The sequence below is a fragment of the Mercurialis annua genome, linkage group LG6, assembly GCF_937616625.2.
Source record: "Mercurialis annua linkage group LG6, ddMerAnnu1.2, whole genome shotgun sequence".
Taxonomy (NCBI): domain Eukaryota; kingdom Viridiplantae; phylum Streptophyta; class Magnoliopsida; order Malpighiales; family Euphorbiaceae; genus Mercurialis; species Mercurialis annua.
The window spans coordinates 38,093,064-38,119,638 of NC_065575.1; the positions used below are offsets into that span (position 1 = coordinate 38,093,064).

At 33.2% G+C, this 26,575-nt stretch overlaps 5 protein-coding genes across 5 annotated transcripts; 3 read left to right on the plus strand and 2 right to left on the minus strand.

Moving 5' to 3' along the window:
* The first annotated feature begins 3,253 nt into the window (after positions 1 to 3,253).
* On the plus strand, positions 3,254 to 5,412 carry LOC126688238 (protein HAIKU1). The gene is made up of 2 exons (XM_050382869.2): positions 3,254 to 4,919; positions 5,041 to 5,412. Exon 1 carries the CDS (start codon positions 3,819 to 3,821, stop codon positions 4,788 to 4,790), a length of 972 nt encoding a protein of 323 aa, XP_050238826.1. The 5' UTR covers positions 3,254 to 3,818; the 3' UTR covers positions 4,791 to 4,919; positions 5,041 to 5,412.
* A 3,071-nt stretch (positions 5,413 to 8,483) lies between these two features.
* LOC126688220 (peptide chain release factor 1, mitochondrial) lies at positions 8,484 to 11,798 on the minus strand. Its single transcript, XM_050382843.1, has 11 exons — positions 11,666 to 11,798; positions 11,492 to 11,592; positions 11,263 to 11,361; positions 10,582 to 10,765; positions 10,391 to 10,439; positions 10,230 to 10,308; positions 9,980 to 10,054; positions 9,808 to 9,885; positions 9,402 to 9,560; positions 8,946 to 9,041; positions 8,484 to 8,863 (listed from the first exon to the last, which is right to left on the minus strand). The coding sequence occupies exons 1-11, from the start codon at positions 11,781 to 11,783 to the stop codon at positions 8,669 to 8,671; spliced, it is 1,233 nt and encodes a 410-aa protein (XP_050238800.1). The 5' UTR covers positions 11,784 to 11,798; the 3' UTR covers positions 8,484 to 8,668.
* A 162-nt stretch (positions 11,799 to 11,960) lies between these two features.
* Positions 11,961 to 15,274, plus strand: LOC126688221 (uncharacterized). Its single transcript, XM_050382845.2, has 6 exons — positions 11,961 to 12,091; positions 12,175 to 12,267; positions 12,807 to 12,837; positions 14,608 to 14,634; positions 14,709 to 14,844; positions 14,959 to 15,274. Exons 1-6 carry the CDS (start codon positions 12,026 to 12,028, stop codon positions 15,011 to 15,013), a joined length of 408 nt encoding a protein of 135 aa, XP_050238802.1. The 5' UTR covers positions 11,961 to 12,025; the 3' UTR covers positions 15,014 to 15,274.
* Positions 15,275 to 16,147: 873 nt separating this feature from the next.
* Positions 16,148 to 17,723, plus strand: LOC126688314 (F-box protein CPR1-like). Its single transcript, XM_050382966.2, has one exon. It carries the CDS (start codon positions 16,287 to 16,289, stop codon positions 17,505 to 17,507), a length of 1,221 nt encoding a protein of 406 aa, XP_050238923.1. The 5' UTR covers positions 16,148 to 16,286; the 3' UTR covers positions 17,508 to 17,723.
* Positions 17,724 to 21,661: 3,938 nt separating this feature from the next.
* LOC126688201 (uncharacterized) lies at positions 21,662 to 25,258 on the minus strand. The gene is made up of 3 exons (XM_050382822.1): positions 24,780 to 25,258; positions 22,626 to 24,045; positions 21,662 to 22,534 (listed from the first exon to the last, which is right to left on the minus strand). Exons 1-3 carry the CDS (start codon positions 25,069 to 25,071, stop codon positions 22,387 to 22,389), a joined length of 1,860 nt encoding a protein of 619 aa, XP_050238779.1. The 5' UTR covers positions 25,072 to 25,258; the 3' UTR covers positions 21,662 to 22,386.
* Between the last annotated feature and the right edge of the window lie 1,317 nt (positions 25,259 to 26,575).

A 26,575-nucleotide genomic window follows, 5' to 3' on the forward strand; every position in this document is an offset into this window, starting at 1 on the left:
TTCCTTATTGAGGTAGGAAATCAATTTTATTTTAAAAAATAGAGTATTATCCTAATCTTCGAGAAAATTAGGAAAAACACTCTATTTTTTAAAATAATAGTAAATTATACCTCAATAAGGAAAAGATAGAAAAAATACCTCATCTTTTTAGCACTTTTATTTTTTTACTCTAAAGTCTTTTTTTATTATAATAATACTTATTTCTTATTAATTTTTTATTCTAAGCATTTTATTTTTACTCTCACATGTATTTCTTCCTTTTTTCAGATTTTCTTTTCTCTCTCCTCTTTTTCTCTCTTTTCTCTTTTTCTTTCTCTCTCTCTCTCTCTCTCTTTCTTCTTCTTCTCCTCCATTTTTTCCACTTCTCCAATTTCTTCTTCTTCATTTAATTTTTTCTTCTTTATCATGTCGTTGTTCCGCCTTCGCCGATCCGCCATTACTTTGTCATTGCTCCGCCTTCGTTTTGTCTTCACTCCGCCGTTTTTCCATATTTTAGCGATTTTTTTAACTCGTTGTGATTATTACGATTTATTTTAACTCTCAAATTTAAAATAATTGTTCTTTATTTTTTTTAGTTTAAGATCTGAAAATCTGCATTAAAAACAATTTTATGATGAAAAAAAATGATTTTCTGCTGAAAAAACGGTTTTTTTGCAGAAAATAGCGTCTGATTATCATATTGTTATCACTATGACGTTATCATATCATTATCATAATACTGTAGAGAAAAACGATTTTCTGTTAAGAAAAATGCTTGATTATCATTTCTGTATCATTAACGTTAGCATAACTGTATCATAACGTTATCATATCAATACCATAATATTACGCGGTTATGATAATAATATGATAAGGATATGATATAGTTATGATAAAGTATGTCATAATAATGTTATGATAATAGTTTTTGATATTGTTATGATAAAGTATATTGTGATAATGTTATGATAATAGTATGATAAGTTTATGATAAAAAGTTACGATATAGTTATGATAAAGTACGTCATGATAATATTATGATAATATTTTATGATAATGTTATGATAAAGTATATTATGATAATGTTATGATAATTTTTATAAGAATGGGTTATGATAATAGTATGACAAAGCTAACGATAATAGTATGATAATGTACGAAAAATAATTTTTTACAGAAAAATTATGATACCTAGATGATAATATAATTGCTGCGTTTATAATAATATTATGAAAAAATTATTTTTTTCTAATATGATGTTACTCCACAACTACAAATTAAATTATATTATTTTTTATGAAAATATTATGATCATACTATCATAAAGATATAATATTATTTTGAAAAGTCAAAGAGAAAGAAAGAAAAAGAAATCAAATGCATGTAAGAAAAAAAAAGGTGTTAGGTGTGTGTTCCTTGAGCACGTGGAGAAAGAAAGAAAGAGAGAATTGGTGAGAGTTGTCGGTGTGTGTCATATATGTGGAGTAAAATCACAAAATTTTATTACACGGAGAGTAGAAATATTAAATTCATAAATGTGTGAGGTATTTTCATTAAGTTTTCCGTGTTGAGGGAAAATTCACTAATATTTATTTATTTTAGGTAAATTTAGAAATCTCCCCTAATCTTCCCTATCTAAAAATCAGGCCATAGTTTTGGAAATGAGAGTGGGCCTAAAAGAAATGGCAGGGCCCATAACACATCAAAGCAAAAATAGAAAGAAAATCAACGGCGATGATTCCGTCTTCTTTGACTGATCGTATAGACTAACGTAAGCACATAGTCATTATAGGGTAATTTTCACCCACAGTCCTTAATATTTCTTCTCTCTCTCATCAAAATCCTTAAACATTAATTTATAACCAGAAAATCCCTGATTTTTCTTCTCTCCCACCAAAGTCCTTTAACTTCAATTTATAACCAGAAAATCCCCCGACGTTTCATTAAATGTTCACAAAATTCTTTCATCGATTTTTTAATTTTAATTAAAACATATGCGGTAGTTGAGCGTTATAAAAAAAATAATAAAGACAAAAAAATCTTTCATCTATTCTATATTTTGTAAAAAAATTATTTTAATCTTATATCCTAATTACTAATTTAAATATTATAAAACATTAATTAAATTGTCTTGCTATCATATATTATAAAAGTATATAATTATAGAAAAATCAAAACCTCATTTTTATATAAAACATTATGGATTAATTCCAATAGAATAGCAAAACCTTTGCGGATTTTGTCAGTTATAACCAAACCTTTAAAAATTGTCTATTTTAGCCAATTTTAAAATATTTGACACCTTTTCTAGCCATTTGTGAATAAAACCGAAAAAATTGCTATTTATCTATGGGGTAAACTAGCCGATTTTGAATGATTTTAATAGAAAAAGTTTTAAATGTATCATATTATTCCAAATCGGTTAGTTTAGTTCATTAACGAGTGATAATTTTTTCGGTTTTATTCATGAATGGCTAAAAAAAAGTTTTAAATATCTCAAAATTGGCTACAATAGACCTTTTTTAAAGGTTTGATTATAATTGACAAAATCCGTAAAGATTTTCTATTTTATTGAAATTAACCCGAAAATTATTAACAATTTTTTATTTTTATAATTAGATTTTTATACTAATTTTTTCTTGTAATTGTATTTTATAATTATAAATATATACAATAATACTTTTATTTTTTAATAAATTGATTTGACTCAACTCAGTTATTTATATAAAAATATTATTGTATATGTTTAAAAAAGTAAAAAATATTTAGAGATTTTTTTCTTATAAAAATGAGTGACCAAGAAGTACTTGATTTTCCTTCAAATAGGCCATAAAAGGAAAAGAAAGATCGAAATATCAACATATATCTATTATTAAATTCATCCTACTCGATTTTTTGATCTTTTTTTATAACTGTGCATTTTTTAAAATGTATTTAAATTGGTCATTGATAATATAATAAATAATATTTAAATTAATAATTAAGACACAAAACTAAATTAGTCAATATAAAAATATAAGATTTTCAATTGCTTTTTTTATGATTTTTTATAACGCTCCAACTGTCACATAAACCTCAATTAATAAAAATATGAAAATATATTCGTGAAAGTTTAATGAAACGTCAAGTATTTTCTGATTATAAATTAAAGTTGAAAAACTTTGGTGGGAGGGAAGAGAAAAGTGAAGGACTGTGAATGAAAATTAGCCTCATATACACAAAACAATGGACCCTACACTCCACCTCCCCCTCTCCATTACAAGCAAGTAGCTAGTAGCAAATAATTAAAAAAAAAAACCCTCTGATTTCAACGGTTGACCCAATTGCTCACGCTAGCTGCTTCTTCTTTCTCTGTAAAATTCTTGGTTGTTAGGGTTTCTTTTTTCTTCACTGTTGCCTTTCTTGTAGAAATTTTAAGCAAAGTCGAGCAACGTTAGACCCTTCTGCTGATTCTTCTTCGCCTCAGTCAGTCCACCCAACTGTAAATTTCTCTATCGTTTATTGTATTTATGCGTTTACTGTTAGTCGCTACCGTATTTCAAAGGAGTTTACTTTGAATTATTCTTGGCTTTTGCTTTACTTCTGTTTCTTGCAAGATTTGGTTTTACTCAAAGATTTGGTTTTAATTTATATTTTTTGGGTTTAAGTTAGTTTTGAAGTAGATTCAAGTTTGAATATCTTGCTCTAGGGTTGTGAATTTATGATCTTTTAGGTTTTTGGGGTATTTAGTATGGGCAACTTGAGGTTATAGGAAATGAGTTTTTAGGGTTTTTTAGTGGTTTGCTGATAAGATTTGATTAGGGTTATTATTGGGGTGATTTGGAATAAGAGTTTGCAGTATGGATAATTCGAAAAATCGGCAGCAGAATGATCTTTTGGGTGTGAATAAGATTGGTAAGAATATAAGGAAGAGTCCGTTGCATCAGCCGAATTTTGTAAACAATGCTAATAGGCAACAACCTCAGCCTCAGGTTTACAATATTAGCAAGAACGATTTTAGAAATGTTGTTCAGCAACTAACGGGATCTCCGTCCCAAGAGCCTTTGCCTTTGCCTCGACCTCCGCAGAATCCGCCCAAGCCTCAAAGTATGCGGTTGCAGAAGATTAGACCGCCTCCTTTGACTCCCGTTAATAGACCCCATATTCCTCCTCCAGCTCAACCTCCAGCTCCACTGCCTCCTCCAGCTCCTTTTAATAATCATTTTGGTAGGCCTGGTCAATTTGGACAACAGCCTCCACCGATGATGCCACCAATGCCATCTGGGGACACAGCTTGGGCGAATACGGCTGAGTCTCCTATCTCTGCCTATATGCGTTATCTTCAGACTTCGATAATGGAGCCCAGTCCAAGGGGACTCCAAACTCAACCTTCATTGCAACAACCGCAAGCCCAAGGTCCAGGATATTATCAGCCTCAGCCGCCACCTTCTGGTTTACATCCTAATCCCCATATGCCTGCATTACCGTCACCAAGATATAACGGCCCTGTTCCCCCTTTCCCTAATCACCCTTCACCACAAATGAATGGCCCTGGCGGTTTACCCTCACCCACATCACAATTCCTTTTGCCGTCCCCGACAGCTTACATGAACTTGCTGTCTCCACGGTCACCTTATCCGTTATTTTCCCCTGGGATGCAGTTTCCTCCACCTTTGACGCCTAATTTTTCGTTTTCCCCCATGGCTCAATCAGGATTTTTAGGTTCAGGACCTCAACCTCCACCTTCACCAGGACTCGTTTTTCCATTATCACCTACAGGTTTCTTCCCTCTCTCAAGTCCAAGATGGATGGATCATCAGTCCAAGAGGTAGCGATTTTCTCGGTGCCTGTGTATGATGAGGTGGTGGTAGCTCTGTTGTGGATGCTTGTATGCAATTCACAGTAACTTCATCTGGGAAACTTTTGTAAACTACCCGCGTACGATATCATCTGAAAAATTTGTAATCTTCTTTTCCATTTCAAATTTCTTTGTTTTTTATAATTTTTTCTTAACACTAGTGTTGCAGCTTGTTCTTGGGTTAGTATCTATAAGAGCTGCATTCGTTTAAATCTCTTGGACAGGTGTTATCTTAGGTCCAACAAGAATGATACCATGGCCAAGAGATGTAACATGAAGATACAAGTAGCACGAAAGAAAGTAGGGATTACAGTTACAGACATCAAAAGTTAGCTTGTAGATTACGTCACACACGAATTCTTGTGTACTTGTGCTATTGTGGATTAAATCTTAATAAGGTGAAGTTTCAACTCTTCTCGTTGGCCTTTGTTAGGATCAGTGGCATATAATGTGCAGTTGTAACCTTTTGTTGTATGACCATTTCAAATTTTGATCCCAAATGGGGAACATAGTTGCCTACACTAGATGTGTATACCAAATGATATATGTATTAATTTTTTAATTCGAAAAATACAAAGTTACGCGTTATTTGTCTATTTATGATCTTGTACATGCTTAAAATAGGCAAGAATGATTCTGGACTTGCATTTTAGTATTGTGTTAAATACTGTATATTCATATTTGTTCGTTAGGAATGAGTTCGATTCTGTATATTCAGCTGTTCTCATGTCATTGGGATTCATCAGCAATGATGACAGTGTAATAGACCACGAAGCGCCATTTCTGGTGCTCGAGTCCAAATTACTTGGAAAATAAATGGAATGATTGGGACACTTGTTTAGTAAAGTGCCTCTTTTGTAGGTTTGGATCCTTGTGACTTGCTGAAAAGATTGTATGAAGTTGTGCTGTACCGGGGGTATAAATTCGGTATCTCAAGACATGCAGACTTTGGTGCTTGTTTTAGGTTTGGTTCGAGAAGAACATTCTTTTGAGCCGCCAGCTCTTATGCTGGCCTTTCATAGCATCTGTTTAGGAGTAAGCAAACCGTTGGTTAAACTAAATTAATATGTTTAACCTATTTATTTTGGGGCTAATCACGTCAAAAACTACCGACCTTTCATTTTTTTTTCAATAACACCCTGACCTTGCAATTTCGTCAATTGCACCCTATTTCGTATTTTTACATTTCAATAGCACCCTAAAGTATTAAATTGAACTATTTTCATTTGGATAAAGTTCAAAATGAATCCTTCATATTTTTTAAAAATTCTAAATATCATATGATGTTTAACATTATATGTACAAACCCTCTTCTCTATAATAAAAAATAATTAAACTAATAACAAAAAATAAATAAATCCGTTCGAACGCCGCCGCTCTCCGTCACCACCTCCGTTCAAACGCCGCTCTCCGTCACCGGTCTTCCATGGAAGACGAGCTGCGCGTCTTCCATGGAAGACCTTCCTTTGGGGAAGACGAGCTGGTCTTCCCCAAAGGAAGACCAGCAGCTGGTCTTCCACGGCGAGAAGACCAGCAGATCTGCTGGTCTTCCACGGCCAGAAGACCAGCAGATCTGCTGGTCTTGGTCTTCCGGCCATGGAAGACCAGCTGGTCTTCCATGGCCGGAAGGAGGCCAGCTGCTGGTCCCGGAAGCGGCGGTGGGTGGTCGCGGATTCAGAAGCGGCAGCGGGTCGAGCAGAAAAGATGTCGGGGAAGATAATTTTTTTTTTAATTTTGAATTAATGGAGAAGATGGTTTATTTGAACATATTTTAAGTTAAGGGACTTGTTAAAATTTAGCCAAGTTGAAAATAGTATAAAATGATCCTTAGATTTGGTTATTTTATAAAATTTAATCCTTATAATCATGAAATCATCTATTTTTTTTAATTTAGGGTGCTATTGAAATGTAAAAATACGAAATAGGGTGACGAAATTGCAAGGTCAGGGTGTTATTAAAAAAAAAATGAAAGGTCGGTAGTTTTTGAGGTGGTTAGCCTTTATTTTGGTTAAATTTGGTTAAAGATTTTAATTAGTTCGGTTCGACTAAAGAATAAATTTCATTTCGGGTATGATTAAAAGTTTTATCAAAATTAGCCGATCAAATTATCCAAATATTTTATATTTTTATTAATTATGATTCTTTATGATTTTTATTAGGGGTGGGCAAAAAAACCGGTCAAACCGATTAACCGAACCGAAACCGGAAATCCGAACCGGAAAATGTGGTTAACCGGTCCAACGGTTTAGGTTTAGGTTTTGATTTTTAGTTTTCATGGTTAATGGTTTAGGTTTAGGTTTTGGATTTCTAAAAACCGTGGTTAATCGGTTAACCGGTTTATATATATATTCATATATTTTTAATAATTAATAAGATATATTTTATGATCTGTGAAATAATATGGATTTTATAATATACACAATAAAATCTAATTATAAAAATATATTGACATATATTTTATTTAGGAATATTTATATATTTTAGGAGAATTTATATATAAAAATATTTTAAAAGAAATTTGTCGTTTTCCTTATTAAAATATTTACTTAACAGAAATAGGAATATTTAAGTATATAAATAGTAGAAAGTGGACGTGAACAACACCACAATCAATTCAAAAAATACAAACCTAGCTTTAATATTACTCATAAATTATTTATAAATAATAATAGTTTTAAATATTTGCATTGACTTAACTATTCATAAGATAGTTTAGATTTATATTTTTAATATAATTTGATTTTTCATAGTTTTTTTTGCTTGTAAAATTTTATCTTTTTTGTCTTTAATTTTTCTAATGGTTATATGGTTAAAAACCGTAAAATCAAAAAACCGAACCGTTTTTTATGGTTAACCGATTTACCGGTTAACCGTTTAAAATTTTAGGTTTAGGTTTTTAATTTTAAAAACCGTATTACAATGGACCGGTTTACAAATTGCCCTCATGGACCGGTTAACCGGTCCATGCCCACCCCTAATTTTTATTGGTTAAATAGAAGTAATTGGCTAATTTTATCGGTTTGGTTATACAATAATAAGTTTTTGGTTAGTTAAATTGGTTTTAATTAAATTTAATAATTCATTTAGTTTAATTGAAAGTGCTACGACTCAATTAATTTGGTTTTCTTAATTCTATTCTTAATGTAAGTAACGGACTGTTTCCTCTCCCCTCCCGAGGGTGATGCATCTTTCCATCTTTCATTTAGACATACTCTAAAAAAAATGCATATATACTACTTAAATAGAACTTTGCATTTCTATTTACCAATATTGAATCTTTTTCACTATTAAGTTAACATTGTCAATTTAGATCGAAAAACAAAAAATTCAATTTAAGTAATCAGTATTAACATTGTCAATTTTGATCGAAAAAAACTCAGTTTAGGGATTTAATATCAACAAAAATATAAATGTAGGCACTAAAATTTAATAAAGTTAATATATGAAAATGAATAAAAAATTTAGTCAGGTCATATCAAATTATCAACAACACATTGAGTACATGCATTTCAATTCCGTAACGAAAAAACTTAATCTCTACAAAATTAAAAGTGTGGGATTCAAGGTTGACAAATGAAAGTCTAGATATTTAATGTCAAAAAACTAGATAAACGTAGGAATCCAAATATATGTTTTGCCAAAAAAATTAAACAATTGTAGAGGAGGATTATTTCAGTAAGCATATGCTATATCATCAAATTGAGCTATTAATTTATAAGTTACTGAGTTCAACATTTCAAATAGCACTATCATCGACTTGAATTTCATCTGAACTTGATTTAAGCAGCATTAGTATTTCGACAAAATAATGGTATAATAATAACTGGGTCAAAAGGAGAACCGGACTATTGTTTAATCTGCCAAACTGAATGATGCAATTGCCTCCATTTCTTGCTGGAGAAGAAGGGCGTCAATAAAGACATCTAGACTCTCTCCCTGCATAATATCGTCAATTGCATGATGAGTGATGCCAACACGATGATCTGTGACACGCCCTTGAGGAAAATTGTAAGTCCGGATGCGTTCTGATCTGTCTCCGCTTCCAATCTGTTTAAGATGCAATCAATTAGTTCATGTAATAAAACGAAAGACGACAGAATCAGTAGCATCATGTCATAATCTTTTCTACCTGTTCCAATCGAAGCTTTGATCGACTGGTCTGAATTCTTGACCTTTCTATTTCATACAGCTTTGCACACAGCACCTTAAGAGCTTTTGCTTTGTTCTGCGAAAGCACCAAAGAGCAAACAATCAACTGATTAAGGAAATTTGTTCAGAGTAATACTGATACATTTTATATTCATGGTTAGTAACTTGGATTAGATATAACCCAAACTTCCATCTTTCCAATATTTCTTGAATTTCCAATTCCAAAAAATATTTCTCATACTGGAAAATTTTGAAAGCGAAAAACATAATGAAACTTTTGAGTGTATTGGTGGTAAGACAAAACAGGTTACTGTCCATCATTAGTGCTTGAACACAGCTCCATTCTCAAGGTGTGGCTCGAAAAAGACGTAAATATTTAAGAAAGATTCTCAAATTGCAAAGTAATATAACTTATAAGTAGTTCAGAACGATTCACCATATGTTGGGATCTTTCATCTTGTATGGACACAGTAATCCCAGTTGGTATATGAGTTGCTCTAACAGCACTATTGGTTGTATTTGCATGCTGCCCACCTGAACCGCCTGATCTGTAAGTGTCAATTCTCAAATCCTCATTCCTCAACTGAACATCGACCTGCAGAGGTCCCAAGGAAAAATATTAGATAAGTGCAAGTACAATATAGGAAGATAAGCAGACATTACATATTTATAATAAAACTTCCAATCTCAATAATCTCAAAAGTAAACTGAAGTCGACCAAATGCATACACATTAAATACGATCATACATTACTAACAAGACCCAAACATCTTTACTATATTACTAACTACAAGTTAAATTCCAGAATATTTATTGATGAGTGATAATCTAGAAGTTGACACCTCATCTGCTTGCGGAAGGATAGCAACAGACACGGCACTAGTGTGAATACGTCCAGATTTCTCTGTCACAGGAACGCGCTGCCGAAGAAAAATTGTCAGTCATTTCTGCTAGAAGTAATATTTCCTCCTAGTTAGAAGTCATACAAGTTTATACGAGAGGTGGCACGTGGACCTGAACTCTGTGGATTCCACTCTCAAATTTAAGTTTTCCAAAAACAACATTTCCTGAAATTGCAGCACTAGCTTCCTGCCAAAAAGAACTGGAAGTTAAGAGGGATAAAAGATAGATATGTGGTAACTCCTAATAAGACATCCAAGACCTAAAAGATGCAAATGCAACACCAGCCATTAGTGATCGAGTAGTTGTCTGTCAAATATAACGAGCGAGTGAATGTAACGTAAGATATTCAGAAGAGTCATACCTTGTATCCTTTCAAGTCTGATGCTGTTATATCAACCACTTCAAATTTCCAGCCTTTCTTCTGTGAGTATCTCTCATACCTGTTGCAATCAGGAAAAAGTTCTCTCTTCAAGAGGTACCCAAAAGAGAATTTGAAAGATGTTTCTTAAAATCTATACTTACATTTTAAATATATCCATGGCAAATAAAGAAGCCTCTTCTCCTCCAGTTCCTGATCAAGACTTTAATCAAATTTGCAAGAAAGAGTAAAATTGAAAGAAAACAATTAAATGGTTAAAGAATTCACTAATATAAGCAACAGACAGTGAGACTTCATTTCTGAAGCTCATTTCGAAATCGAAAAGGAAGTGTACCTGCTCTTACTTCCAGAATAGAACCCCTCTCATCCGCATCGTCTTTTGGAAGTAATGACTTCAACAACATGTTTTGAAGCCTTTTCTCTATTTCCATGGCCCTACTCAAATCCTCATTTGCCATGTCCATCATGTCTTTATCTTCCGGACATTCAGCCATCAGTGACCTTAATCCATCTATCTCCTACATAATCACAAAAAAGTAAACTTCGTAGACTCCCAATTCTTCATAATCAATGGTAAGAACTAAGAGGCACCGGGACAAGAAGATAAGTTTTAAATTATAAAAAAACTCAGATATAAATGACTCAGTAATTTCCTACTAAGCAACTAGTTACCAGTTTTAGCTACTGTGAAAACTCATGGATGAGAAGGACCGCAAAGCGTGCTTATTGGATTGATTTTACCTTGAGACCAAGGGCCACAGACAAAAAGACAAAGATGTATAATTTTGTATAGATGATAAGACCAACATATGCTTTTCAATTTTTCATTAGCTAGTCAGTCAATTTAACAATACGTCATGGCCATACTCAACCCATTTCTATAATCATAAGAATAAGAAGTAACAAGTACCAGTACCACAATGAAACACTGAATAACTTGTCAAATAGAATAATATGTTGCATCTTTATCAATCCATGCTAGCAAGATGCAAGAAAACCTAAAGAGAACAAATACCTTCTGTGCCGACCTCAATTCAGATATAAGATCAACGGAACTCCTAAGTTTGCGCAACTCTTTATTAGCCCTCGAATACTCTGCAGGCGAGGCTTCTAGCTGTCTTCAATGAACACCAGCAATGCAAATCAGCATTCCAATTAAAAAATAACTTCAATACAACATCCGAAACACAGGCACAGAAACTCCGCAAACAGTAAATTAACATCGAAATAAAAAATGCAATTACCTTGTTTATGAAATTGGTAAGATAAACACTCCTATGCTCAATAGCAGATAGCCTCCGTTCCATAATTCTAACAAGGTCAGGGGACAGCTGCGATTCCATTTCTGCAGATACAATAAAACTAGTTAAAACTGACTGATCAAATATCAAACCTACTCAAAAAAAAAAAAAACGTACCGTTAGAGTAAGAGCGGGTAAGGAGGAGAGAAGCAGCTGATAGGAAAAATTGTGATTTGGTTCCATTAGAAGATATGAATTGAAGTTGCTTTGTTGCCCACTTCAATCCAATTCTCATTTTTTTTAATCCTTCTCTAATTGTCGAGCAGGGTTTACCTGGGTTTATATCAGGCTAGAACGACATCGTTTAGGCAAGGTAGATTCTAGATTCTTTCAACACAAGAAACGGCTATGATCAATGGTGAAATGAAAACATGCAATTTATTACATGACAGCAAATATATATGAGTGGCAGATAGAGATTTCTCTTTTTTTCTCTCTGTAGAAAGCAAAACCCTAAAAAAGGAGAGAGAGGAAGAAATGCAGGGAAATGAAGCTAGGGTTTTGCTTGGCTTCCCTTCCAATTCAACCCCTACTCCATCTCAGGTGCAATCATCACATACTAATTATGAATTTCATTTCTTCTGAGTCTTTAATTTGTGGGTCTTTGGATTACTGTTTTGTGATAGATTAAAGCTGCATACAGAAGGAAAGTATGGGAGTCTCATCCTGACCTTTTTCCTCTGCACAAAAAATCCTATGCTGAATCCAAGTTTAAGGCTGTAAGTTCTCCTTCTACACAGTTTGAGATATGATTCTTGTTGCAATTTTGTTAATTTATGTTCAGTTGGTTTAGTCAAAGTGTACCAACTACCTTTAACTTAGATCATTATGATATATACTGATCATGCATAGGCCATCAAATTTTCTACGGTATCTGTTAATACCGTTGCTTCTGTATATTATCCATTTTTTTTGTCGTTGGTTCAAATGAGAAAAATTTAAGGACCAGAATTCGAACATCATATCTCACGGAGCATGCCCGTTTCTGTATTTCCAAGTCTAAATGTTATGGAATATTACCTATTTTTTGCCATTGGTTCAAAGTAAAGAAATCTAAGGATGCGTGTGAAGAACCACAACTTAAACATCATGAATCTCACTGAGCATGTTATGGAGCTAAAGCTGATATTCGTTTGTCTTAGTTAGTGTTTTTTCAACTTAAATTATCCAAGTCCTTGCAATATGCATTTCTACCACAAAAGATGTTATACCTTTTATGGTCCTATGATGGAAAGCTGATTATGTGCATCTGCTGCAGATTTCAGAAGCTTATGCCTCCCTGCTGTCTGGTAATTTTCTTCTTTCTATTTTTGTAAATGCAATAAAGAGTGCTTCAAGAATCATGGTTTGCAAACTCCCAAATGGACTGCAAAACTTATTGAATAAACTTGCAATTCTAGTTCAACGTTGTGTTGTTAAACCAATTATAATACTTCATTTCGTGTCCAATTGTTGAGATTTACCTTGAATTTTGATGAATTTGGGTCGTTTCTTGCATTTCGTGTTCTTCTGATATTTTTTGTCTGCTCATTATTTCTCCTTTCAGTTCCTTAGTCATCTGTTGGTATAGTTGTTTTAACCCGCCCACACTTAGTTAATTGAGGCTGCAAATGAGTTTATGGAATAAACCCAAATAAATCCAGTTTCGGGGGAGACATGCGATAGAATAGGTGCACTTGGATAAAGGCTTCCAGTGTGTCAAAAGGTTATACTTCATTACTAAACGTTCCCCTTAATGATGCATGGTGAATGTGAGAATTTTCCTCTTCTTGTCCATCTGTTGATAGATGTTCTTTTGCTCATTGGTTGCAGTCGCCGTCCGGTAGCCAGGAGCTTAAAGGTATTGCTCCTGTGCTGAATGCAAAATTGAAGAGAGTGGCCTGCTTCGATCTACCCGACTCATAGACCCTGGGTGGAGCATGGCATTTCCCAGAATGAAAGGAAGAAGAAGGTCAAATGCAAATACTGTGCCCAAGTAGTTACTGGATTTTTGGAACTGATTTAGCCATAAGCACTAGAATGGCCCTTGATCCAGGTAAAATGGATGAGTTACTTGCAACTGAGTTGTTTATTTTTAGAAGAAAGTTTCTCATATTATTTTATTAATATTATATTAATTTTTAATTTTAATTTAATTTATATTTATATTGTAGTGGGTTATTTAAATTTTAAGCAAAATGTATGATGCTGTTGTAATCATACTAGCTGCTCGGTGGCAAGTGGCAACAACATGGGATAAGTTGCATAGAGCTTCGAAGAACTGTTGTAGGCATACTGAGCCAAACATGCTCATCCCTTTGATGTGAACATAGTTGGAGTACATATGATCAAGATTACACTAAACTGCATAACTGTCAATCTCAAAAGAGTTGGAATGAACTCACCTATGTTCACTACAATCTATAATTACAAGAATTGCAATCGGAAAAAAATTATTTTCCAGATACAATAAGCTTAGTGAGACACGAATATCTTATATGGCTGTACTTGGAGCCTTGTAGGAGATACCTTATAGTGAATAGGAACAATTTTATGGAGACAAGATTGATGAGAACAACCACGAAGGGAAGACCTTGGCAGAAACGTATTATTGGAAGGTGTGGTTGAGCTTGTGGCTGCTGGAGGAGTGACCACTGATGATGACGGTTTTGATTTCCCCCGTGATGATTTGATAGATTAATGGATCATTAAGTTCCCATCAAACCTGGAGTAAGCAATGGCATACATATATATTGGTAATAAACGTAATCTTCTATTTTCAAAAGTTGAGTTTATGACTCAACTTGTATTTGTGCAGCATGTGATTGTTTTATGGGATTCATATATTGGTAGATGCTAGCTGATCTAGATTCTAGAGAAGTATAATTTTTACATTTTTTGTTGTTTGTTTGTTATGCATGGGTTCATTAATTTGCAAGTTGTTCAATATTTAATGTCCATTTGGATTTGAGTTTGCAAACCAAAAAACAAGTTTAGAAATAATGAGCTGAATAATGAGTTAAATATAAACTGCTGAAATTTTAATCTAATCTGGCTTCCTATACAATGGTTTACAACAGGTGCAAGAGGAGAAGGTTCATCTTCAGGTAACTATAAATATGAAGGTAGTTTCAATTTTCTTCCATCTTATTGTCTTCATTCTCAATCTTCTTTCTATCAGCTACTTATTCTCGAGTTGTGAGGACGGGAATGCCGCGAGCACCCGGAGGAGGAATAACTAATCGCAACTTAATCCGAATCCCATTCATATTTATTATTCTGGGAACAGTCGGACTAGGAGGACTAAATGCCTCCAGGTAATCAATCACCTGCACACAAAGTGTTAATTTTATTCTTAAAACCTCGACTTTCAAGGCATATAGAGATAAACTGTAAATGTTTTTTTTTCTTTTTACAATTGATGTCGACAGGGCTTATAAAAAGCAGAAAGAGACGTATCCCTCTCACAATCCCTTTCTTCCTTAATGCAACATTCTCAGGTGGAATGGAATCTGTGTTCGTTTCAGCATCGAATTGTACGAATGCATTGATAATCATTTGGTGCTTGTATATATATATTATTTAATGGAGCTTGAGGTTTCTTCTAGCTAATCACACTAACTTGTAAGGGTTTTTAAAATCTGACCGGAGATCGAACTTGCTTGCTGAGTGGTTCATGTTCGATCGGTTAAGATGATTTAATTCGGATTTAAAAATATATGATGCAAATTAATGTTGCTCTTGTAACTATAAGAAATTTGAAAAATAATTTGTAAAGTAGCATGTAATATTAAAATTTGGAAAGGAATATTACTTCATACTTAACAAAATCATAAATGATTTATTTTCTTATTTAATTTTTAACATCATTAATAGTGTCTATCCTTTTTATCATAATTTCTCTAAATTCACCAGTCTTGAATAATTCTTCTCATATTATCTGCTTTACTTACCATAAAAATTTATGATTATAAAAATATTCTCGTGCTTAAAATTGAGGATTAGAATTTGTAGTTTAGAAAATAATATTTTAGATTTAGCAGAGTTTAGGGTTTAGATATAATAATTTATTGTCTAGTGACTAGAGTTTATAATTTAGAATTTAAATTTTAAGATTCAGAACTTACATGTTAGGATTTAGAATCTAGAATTTAAAATTTAAAATTTGGGGTTCAAAGTAAGGCTTAATTACCAAAAAATCCCCCACCTTTTAGCTCATTTTCAAATGCACCCTGATGTTGTAATTTTGTCATTTGGACCCTAATTCGCATCTTTGGTTTTCAATTCCACCCTCAAGTATTAAATTGATCTTCTTTTCACTTGAAAAAAGTTAAAATAAGTCATCCATTTTTAACTTTTTATGTGAAAAAGAGTTCAAACGAGTACTTTATAAGGGTTTTTATGAATTTTCTCCGAATGAATAAAATCCAATTTGATTTTGAGGGTGGAATTGAAACCCAAAGGTGCGAATTATGGTGCAACTGACAAAATTGCAACGTCAGGGTGCAGCTGAAAAAGGGCTAAAAGGTGAGGTTTTTTTTTGTGATTAAGCCTTAAAGTAAATAAAGAAAAACCGAGATTTTAAGTGAATGTTTTATTGTCAAAAAGAAAAGTGAATATTTAAGAGTAAAATTATATTCCATACTTTATCTCTAGTGTGAATCTGTGATTAACCCTAATCCCATATATTTCGTACTCTATCTCTACAATATTAACCCTAATCTCATATTTCTCAAGCAGCCAACCCATTGATCTCAGAATGTCAGAATCGCTATCAGTCGACATTCTGCCCAGCATATTCTCTCTTTTACCCGTCAAATCTCTCCTGCGCTTCAGGTCTTTGTCCAAATTCTGTCGTTCCTTAATCGACAGCCCCGAATTCATCAATTCCCATCGTCCTCAAACCAATCTCCATCGCAAACTCGTTCTCGCCGATTGGCGCCTCGACGGTTGCACCCACACCATAGACATAGATCCTGACCCAAGCCTTTTGAGTGAATATCTAGACGATTCACTAATTATCAGCCCATTGAAAATCAAAAGCAGGCGCAAGCCTTTCGTGGAAACTCCTGACAGTTTCATCCCTGTAAATCCTGACGGCGTGTTCGGATCTTGTAATGGTGTGGTTGCTATATATAACAAACAAGGAATCACTCTATGGAATCCGTCGACGAACAAGTTCAAATCTTTTCCCCTTTGGGTAGTCGATATTCTGTTTGATGGATTCGGGTATGATCCAGTGTCTGACGATTATAAGGTTATTATGGTCACTAAACTATATTCTGAAGATTTTTTAAGAGTCATGATATATAGTGTGAAAAATAATTCATTAAGAAGGATTCAAGATCTTCACAGTCCTGAACCTAACTCGTGTCGCGACAATTATGAGTACTCGGGTGTTCTTGTGGGTTCCTTCTTGCATTGGATAGCGCATCCTCGTGACGAAGGATCTTCATTTTATAATTTCATTCTTGCATTTGATCTTAGCGGTGAAACGTTTCATGAGGTGCCGCTGCCATTGCCGCTGCCGAAGGATACGAGAGATGGAGACAGGAAAGTGTTGAATATGGTATCGGAACTTGGAGGATGCCTTAGTATGAGCTATTGTTTTCAGGGTTATGTTGATATTTGGATTATGAAGGAATATGGAGTTGAAGATTCTTGGACCAAACTGCTTACTGTGCAGTGTGGTCATCAAGATAAATATATTAATTTTTCTTCAGGATTGAAACCTTTATGCTATTCAAAAGAAGGTGATAAAGTTTTGTTCGACTATGCTAAGGGGAAACACGTCATTTTGTATGATCTAAAGAGTCGAACTTTAGACATAATCGACATTTTTAAATGCTGGTGTAGTGTGGTTAAGTCTGGATTTATATGCACAACAACCTTAACATTTCCCATTATTAATGGTGGATCGAGCAAGAAATTGCCAACTAGCAAGAAATTGCCAAGGAAGAAGAATAGTAAGAAATGTTGAGTCAAGCTAAGCTTTTCTGGTTTGGAGTTCCCTGGATGAAGTGGTATTTTTTTTTTGTCAAAGATGAAGTGGTATTAGTTAATGCGTATTAGGACGGAAGGAGTAGTTTTTATTTAATTTTCAATAAAGAAAGCACTCCTTGAAATTGATATTTTTAGCCATTAATTCTATTTATTTATTTGTTCTTAGTTTGTCCAAAGAATTTAGTCCAAATACTATAGATTAGCTCTGAATTAATAATATCAATAATTGCATAGTAGCTTAGCTGAAAAAGTTTGGGACTTGTATTTATGTTTTTGTCTTATTATTTATCTATATATCTATAATAATTCTATAGGGGTGGTTTTCAGTGCAGTTTTTAGTAGTATAATTTTTCAAAAAGCTACACTTATATGTTTGATGAAGGATTTCTAAGTTGTACCGTTAACTTTTATTTAGTGTAATATTTCAGAAAAGCTACACTTACAAATGAAAATGGACTGTTTTGAAGAATAATAAGACTTGGGATCTCGTTCTTCACATAATGTTATCGGAAACAAATGGGTATTTTGAGTCAAAAGAAATTTAGAGGTACGATTGTTCGCTATAAATCTCGTTTGGTTGCCAATGGTTATCACCAAAGACCTGGAGCGGGTTTTCACGATACATATAGCCATGTTATTAGACCCGCAACAATTCGATTATTACTTTCTATGGCTCTTGCTAATCAGTGGTCTATCAAATAACTTATGTCTCCAATGCCTTTTTTCATGGCAATCTTGAAGAAGAGGTTTATATATCTAAACCACAAGAATTTGTTGACAAGAGTGTTCCTGATTATGTTTGCAAACTTCATAAATCATTATATACTGCCTAAAACAGGCACCATGATAATGGATTTTATGTTTTTTCACTGTATTATTATTCAACATTTGGAATTCAACTTTATTGCCTTATTTATATTGATGACATTATAATTGATGGATACCGAATCCTACCTGAAATATTATGGAGCCGAGTCGCAGGAGATCTATTCTCAGACGACACCGCACTCTCGCCCAAAGGGCTAAGCCAGAGGAAATCGGTGGCCGAATTTATAATGGGCTTTTTAGATAAATACCAAAAAAAGATAAAATATTCTCAATAATACTATCTCAAAGTTTTTTTTTGAAAAATACAATCTGTACTTTTTTTTTTTTGCAAAATGACTTTTGTTATTCTCAAAAATATATTTTTTAATCTCAGAAATACGATTTTGGTTATCCAGCGGTATACTAACACCGTTGGTTAACCAACAAACAAAACTATTACAAATTCAAACCTTCATTTCTATTAAACTACTTGAATTCTATTATAAACCCCTCCGCCTTCATCACCGCAAGAGCAGCCGTCACATAAAGTCTAAATCGTCTTTTTTAAAATTTAAAATTATTGATTAACCATTAGTTTAACCAACAGTGTACTAAAAACAAGGTTATTTGTGAACCTTTAGTACATCATTGGTTAAATAGCAACAAAATAAAATTCAACAACAGTTAACTAACGTTTTTATTAATAATATATTCAAAATAACATTTATTACAAGTTACCCAACGATTTACCTAATGTTAACTATTGGTTACCCAACACCCAAAAACATTACAATTCTCATAAGCATTTCTTCAAACACTTAGAGTGCACGTAGTGCAACACCAAAAATCGAACCACCACCACATCACCACTAAAATCATTACAAATCATAAACAATTGAAAAAATAAATACACAATTCAATTTTAACAACGGTTTGCTAACAAATTAATAATAATATATTTAAAATAAAATTTATTACAAGTTGACCAACTGTTCACATACGGTTCACTAACGGGATACTAAAAATAAAAATATATGTATACCATTAGTAAATCATTGGTTAACCAAGACCAAAACCATTACAATCAATCATACAAACCAACAGAAAATCAAATAAAATTAAAAATAATAATTTCTGGTTTGCCAAACACAATTCAAAGCAACCATGTTCTCAAAACTCTCAGACGTTGCAAATCAGATTGAATGATTCATCTTATTTGCATTTCTCAATCCAAATCCATCTCTGCGGACAACTAATATTCAATCCAAACCCATATAACTTTTAGGCAATTAATATGCAATCAACAAAAACCCATCCTGAAACTGAAACAGAGAAAAACAGATCTGAACTGCCTCCTTCTCCACTGCCGCCAATTGGTCCGGTTATAGCCGGAGCACCATCAATGTCGTCTGGAGGAGCCCGCAAAACATCTCATAAATCTACAACGGCCGCAGATAACGAATGGAGGTAGCGGGAGGAGGAAGCAACAATTGTTGGAGATGGCGAGGGGAGGAAGCAGAGATTGCCGGAGGAAGCGGAGGTAGCGAATGGTGCAGGCTCATGGTTACGACGGTAGTAGCGGTAGCGGAGAAGAAGGGACCGTGATTAATTGAAAATGGAAAAAATAAGAGAAAATGGAGAATTAGGTTAGTGAATGGCTGTGATTTTAGGTTATAAAAGATTCTAGAGTAATGGATATTTATGAGAAAAAGAAAGTATAAAAATCAAAAAATAAAAGAACAAAATCCATATATGAAAAGTAAAACCTGACCTCGTAATGTTGAGATTATTTTGGGTAATTATCGTAAATGGTGTAATTAACTCATTTATAATATCCATCTCGACTGGAATATAATCTCATCCACAAGGATAAAATCGAATCCTGAGTACTCGGACAAAGCGCGTCGACCCTGAAATTCAACAGATTACCAGATCTGCAAAGATTCTCGAATATCTTTTCTATTTAGATACAAACTCCAACTTAGAAAAATAATCTCTAACCTAAAAAAAACGAGACTATTTAGAGACTGGGCTAACCAAGTGTTCTAAAATTTGCAACAACAAGAATTATGGGGACTAGGCATTAAACCAGTTCACATATCGGAATATTGTTGCTCTCTCCAAGTATGTCTAGTGTTTTGTTTCTTATAAGCCATCCAATGTCACAATTGGGTGATTGTGAATAAGCTGAAGATCCTGAGATTTTGAAGAATTACAAAACCTCATGGCTACTCATGGAGTTGGAGGCATCTCCTGAAGATCAAACCATCGTTGCCTGTTCTGATTACAAGCTTGGTCTTGCGAGGGATTTTTCCTTCCGGTTTGACCCCTGAGATATTGACAAATCCATGGTTAATAGATTTTTATCAAATCAACATTTTATTTAAAAAAACTGCAACAGTTCAAAGCCTATGCGGAGATAATAATTGGAAGCTTCCTGATCCAATGAATGATGTTACATCTGATATGTGGACTACTTCAGAGTGGCCACAAATTCTCTTTAGTCTTTACTCACCTGGTTAGCTTTGTTGAACAGGTTGGTAAGGACAAACTCCTGTAGTAGAAAGTGTTTAACAATGATAGTTGTATTCTTATGCAATAACCATATTGAAAACTCTGCTCCCATCTTCTTTGAGTGTAGTTAGTCTTGTCTCTGTGTTTTGTCTGGTTTTTAGCCTGCTTGTGCCCTTCTGTCTTGCTTCTTAGCGGCCGTTTGGTTTGTCAAAAAAAAAGAGGGAATAGAACGGAAATGGATAATTCCCATTATTTATGTTTATTTTGTCAAGATGTACTAAGAAACGGGAATATGATTATCCCTTCAATGGAAATAATCCATTCCTCCCTTTATCTATGGGACTTTACATTCCCAGGACAATCAAAATTTAACAGTTTAAAAAATAAAAAAATTTAGCCTAAAGGCTATTTTTGGTGGTGTAATCAGCTTATTGCTGATTTGTATTTTTTAGCCCCTCTAGCAGTAAAATTGTCTCTTTTTGATAATTGATAGAATAAAATATACATTTTAATATTTTATTAAAAAGATCCTAAAACTTTTGAAAATTAACATTTATCTATCAATAATAAATGTATAAGTAAAATATCTACAATTATCAAATAACATTTGATTTTAATTTATACAAACTATAATTGAAAATGTAATTATTGTTATTATTTAAAAATTAAAATGATACCCCTTTTCAAATTTTACTCTGAAATAATAATTGGAGTATCCTTCAACGTATAATTTGTATTAATCATACAGTCAATATGTAACCAAACCAATGATTAAATTTTCTTACTTTTCCATGTAAAAAAAACAATACCTAAAGAATAGTAGTTCAAATAAAAACAACAAAAAGACATGTTTTACATAGTTGTAACATATTCGATCGCATTGTGAGACATCCTCAAAAGCTAATTGTAAAATATCCGACCGCATTACAAGACCTCCAAAATAAAACACAATATTCCTAGTAAAAACTTTGCTCCCTTGCAGTTTTACGTTTAAAACTATAGATCTTCAATGTTATCACGCCCAAGTGAAGAAATCGACCTTTCCAGGTGTAATAATTCTTCCATAACTTCTTCACAAATACTTCATTACCATTAATATCTTTGTCTTTGTCTTCGCTATTCTCCATTCAACCAACACTAAACCTAATAGTCCCCATTTTAATTGTAATTGAACAACAAAAAAAAAACAGGTTCAAACCTTCTTTAAAGTAGCCTATGTTTCACAACCAACTTATAACTTCAAACATGCAGATCGGGAGTAGTTGAACATTCTATAACATGCAACCATGTCATAAGCCCTCCATGTAAAGATGCCCAATAGAGGTAAACTCCCCAGCAAACAGGACAAAAAGGGCATTAAACCTAAACATATTTAATTGACTCATTGTCTAAGTGCTGTGTCCAACACAACTTTTTAGATACTCACCACTGTTATATTGCCTAAGCAGTGAGCATCTCTGATCTTCTTAAACTTTTATAATACTAACTGACCTTGATACATCAAGAACCATGGCCAGACGGTCTTTCTTTAACTCTTATAGGGTAATGGTGAGTGGTTGCCATCCCGAGTGGTTAAAGATAATCCATTTCTTCGAATAAATTGTCAAATTCAAGATGTGGTACACAACACCTAAAGCATGGTCTGGCAAGCATCCTTGCCTCAGAATCAATGCTGCTTCATATCTGCGTAATCGACAAGAGTCACAAAACCTGTTGTTAAAAATTATACTTCCAAGCAAAAGAGAACCAGACAAACAAATATATGTAACTTTACCTGCAATGAGAAGCCAATAGGGCTGATCGCCCAGCAGAAGAAGTTAGGTATTTATGTATTTCATTCCATATTGTGTTTGGATACTGGTTAGGATTACCACCCATAGGATTGACACACTTCCATAGTCTATCATTTTTACCAACATAAAACTGCACTGTTCCTAACTTTTGCATTGTTACCACATTATGCTCAATTGCACTGTCCAATGCTTGACGCACGTTAATACCGCAGTACTTTGGGTCACTAAAACAAATGCAGTCCGTTATATTTGCTTCGGTAGGCATTATTTTTTCAGCTTTTAGGGTGTCTAAAGCAAGTAATATAATACCAATAAGACCTTGAACATGTTCTGAAGGAGACCCTCCTTGGGCTCCTGATATGAGATTAGTAGAAGAACTTGTATTGCCTATTGCTGGAGAGGATGGATAAAGGGAAAATTGTTTACCATGAGGATTCCGATTGTTATCTTGGCTACTGCGCATCTTAAGGGCTAGATGTGGTAGCATTAAAGGAGAAGGATTAGAAAACTCAAGAGAATCCATTTTTAACTTGTCTACAGTTCCGTGATGTTGATTAGGAGCACCTTGAGTAAAATTTTGGGAATCAAATATACCAAATTTACCAATATCAGGAACATTAGCAGACGACGCCAAAGTAAATCTAGTATCATCAGGCCCGGAATGCATTAGATGACGACCATGTGGAGAGGCGGGTTGCTTCCTAGAGAAACTAGAGGACCTCTCATGCTGAATGTACTGATTCTGAGCATGTCCTACAGGATAACTGACAGTACTCTCCACAGGGTCAGAATCACCAGGAAAGTAATCTGGTTTATAAGACCTCACAGCAGGTCTACTGCCTCCAAAGAACTCATGAGGAGCTTTCTTAAACTGTGCTTCTTGTGCACTGTCCGGCTGATAAGAGCCATTACTGTTCTTTGTTTCTTGAAATGCTACTGGTGCACTTGAGGTTCTTGATACACCAGGCTGATTCAGGGAATTCTGTACATAATTCCCTTTCATTTGAGTATTGCCAACATTTACATTAGTAAATGATTTTGTGTTTCTCAAAAAACCACTTTCTGTATTTTGAATGGGTTCAGAATATCTGCTCTGAGATGATAAAACATTAGATGTGCTACTAACGTTAGCAAGTTGTGTAGATTCACCACTAGTAAGTGGGGCACCTCCAGCATGAAGACTGCTCCAAAGCCATACAGTCTTTGCAGCTGCAATAAGAGCTGCAGAAGCTTTCTGGGGCTGCGCTAAAAGTATATTATATCTCCTCATACGTAGCTGATGAAGACAATTAGAAAAATCCCGATCACCAGAGATTAGCAAATAATTTGCAGGAGCAGGGTTGTCTACTGCCCAGAATAGCATATCTACTAGAATTTTCTTATCACTTGCATCTTTCACACCTACAGCCAAGTATTAACAATAGTTTTCTTTAATTATTAGCAGCGAGAAAAAAAACACATGAGCAGCATAAGGATGCAAAACAATAACATGGCATACAGAGAGCCTACAAATTGGCAACACGAACATAGCAATAACATCAGAACTTCAACATATTTTCGTTTTGCAAAAAGAGAGTCACAACTACGGGTGTGCTTTCCTCCCGAATATCTTTGATATTTCATAACCGAACCGAAACCGAAATATATGCAAACCATAACGGAACTAAAATAATTATTTGGTTCAGTCATTATTACAAAGTTAGGGGACAAACTTATATCTAAATTTTAAAAAGTCACATAAGTACTCTAATTTTTTTAAAAAATTACAAAATAACATAATATATTTATAATTCAGTTATTGTCGGTTCATTTAGTTCAAACATTTCATACTGAAAACTGAAAACCGAACCGAACTAACCAAACAGAATCAACCAAAAATTATTAACCATAACCATCAAAATTATTAACCATAACCGAACAGAATCAACCAAAAACCAAACCAAATTAAAATTTCAGTTTGGTTCGGTCGGTTAATCCGGTTATACCGGAATAGCGCACATCCCTAGTCACAACGCACTAAAACTACAGCAATCAAACTGTTAGGGTTTTTCTATCAAGAAATTGAATGAAAATGCATAAAACCCTAATCTCAACTAAATAAGAAAAAAATCAAAACTATATAGTTAAATAAGTACCGGCAGGTACATGATTGAGTGCGATGCCGGTACTGGAGAGAGCTTGCTGAACAGACTGGGGAATACGAACGGTGTCGCCGTAGGCGGAGATGGAGACGGCGCCGCAATAATTCAACTTCTCAAGAGCTGAACTTATATTCTGTGCTATTGCGTGGGGATCACAATTTTTTGGCACCTGGCAATTCTCTATGTCCCACCATACTGAGGTCTTCGCCAACACGTACTGAGCCTCCGCCGCGGTGGCGCCTCCTCCACTTGAAGCCATGACTACTCCGCTCACATCTCCAACCATGCCGACTACTTTAGGGTTTTAGAAATTCATATAAGGCAACATTTCAGTAGATTTTCGATTTTCTTGAATGTTTGAATTTGAATTTTGAAATTAAGTATCGCTTTCGTATTTCTCGCAATTGTAACGGGTTCAAAGAAATTCATATAAGGCAACCATACCTAGGTTTTATTGTAACGTATATAATTTCCAAAAGACAAAAATATAAGGCCCCTTTGGAACAATTCTAAATGTTAATTAAAATTCATTTATAAATGAATTCTATAAGAAAATATTTTATAAATTAATTATACAGTTTGAAATGAAAAAACATAAAATATAAAATTAAAATGAATTTTATATATTTATATTTGAAATGAATTCTAGAATTAAATTTTTTTAAAACTTGATTTTCATATTAACTTTATAAACACGTTATTAAAATATCTCAAAAATAGAAAGATCATTATATTATTTTTATAATATAAACTTATTGTATGCAAATATTAAAAATTCATAATATTAAAATCACCCATATTACAGTTAAGATATACAAATCTGAACCAGGCTGCACAGATAAATATTTGTTTTGCAGTCAGAAAATAAACTAGTAAATAAATTAATACAATAAAATTATAGTTTTCATGATTGATCTAAATTATAAATAATAAAAAGAAACTTATTTGCCTGCATAATAAAAATTAGGATTAAAAGGTCAATGATCAGTATACAAAGACACTCTATGACGTTTAGACGTGCAACTATTACAATTAAGGTTCCACAAAGCTCAGTCTAAGCAAGGCATTGAAAATAATAATACATAAAGTAAGGGCAATAGTTTATAAAGTAAGGGCAATTTAGTCAAATAAAATAATAATAAAATAATAATAAAGTTGTATTAGAAGTGAAAGAAAAATAATAATAAAAAATAGAAAGAAAAAAATTAATAATAAAAATTAGAAGTAAAAGAAATTGAAAATAAATAGTTATATAAAGTAAAGGCAATTTAGTCAAATAAAACTGTTCTTTTAAGTTTTTGGAATTCATTTGCAAATTCAACCTATTTTAGTTGGATTTACAATTTCTCAAATTATAACTAAACTCAATTTCAAAATTTCAATTTTAAGAATTGTTTTAATACATTCATTTATTAACAAACACAAAAATTTAAAATTGGAAATGAATTCCACATAATTTTAAAGAATTCATTCATTCCAAAAGGCCCTAAATGACTTTTTTTTTTATAAATTACATAAAAATAATTTTCATCTATCTTTTATTAAATAACTAGTCATTTAAATCAATTGAAGGTATCTTTGGTTAAAAAAATTAATTAAAGGTGATGTTTATAATTAACATGTTTTAAAAGTTATATTATTTTTAAAATTTAATACAAAAATCATTATTTATATGTAATTAATTCTAAATTTTAGTGGTAATTTCCTGAAATACATATTTTGGTAACTTATTTACACATTTACCTGTCAAGTTTTGATTTTTTTTCTTTTTACCTTTTTTATTTATGAAA

Excerpts from the sequence above, each read along its gene's own strand:
- LOC126688238 (XM_050382869.2), top strand. The coding sequence starts at position 3,819 with ATGGATAATTCGAAAAATCGGCAGCAGAATGATCTTTTGGGTGTGAAT.
- LOC126688220 (XM_050382843.1), bottom strand. The coding sequence starts at position 11,783 with ATGAGAATTGGATTGAAGTGGGCAACAAAGCAACTTCAATTCATATCT. Across the intron at positions 10,440-10,581 it reads TATTCTGGAAGTAAGAGCAG|GAACTGGAGGAGAAGAGGCT; the intron begins GTACACTTCCTT and ends AGTCTTGATCAG. Across the intron at positions 9,042-9,401 it reads ATGAAAGATCCCAACATATG|AACAAAGCAAAAGCTCTTAA; the intron begins GTGAATCGTTCT and ends GTGCTTTCGCAG.
- LOC126688221 (XM_050382845.2), top strand. The coding sequence starts at position 12,026 with ATGCAGGGAAATGAAGCTAGGGTTTTGCTTGGCTTCCCTTCCAATTCA. Across the intron at positions 12,092-12,174 it reads CAACCCCTACTCCATCTCAG|ATTAAAGCTGCATACAGAAG; the intron begins GTGCAATCATCA and ends GTTTTGTGATAG. Across the intron at positions 14,845-14,958 it reads GGAGGACTAAATGCCTCCAG|GGCTTATAAAAAGCAGAAAG; the intron begins GTAATCAATCAC and ends TGATGTCGACAG.
- LOC126688314 (XM_050382966.2), top strand. The coding sequence starts at position 16,287 with ATGTCAGAATCGCTATCAGTCGACATTCTGCCCAGCATATTCTCTCTT.
- LOC126688201 (XM_050382822.1), bottom strand. The coding sequence starts at position 25,071 with ATGGTTGGAGATGTGAGCGGAGTAGTCATGGCTTCAAGTGGAGGAGGC. Across the intron at positions 24,046-24,779 it reads ACTCAATCATGTACCTGCCG|GTGTGAAAGATGCAAGTGAT; the intron begins GTACTTATTTAA and ends ACTTGGCTGTAG. Across the intron at positions 22,535-22,625 it reads CTATTGGCTTCTCATTGCAG|ATATGAAGCAGCATTGATTC; the intron begins GTAAAGTTACAT and ends TCGATTACGCAG.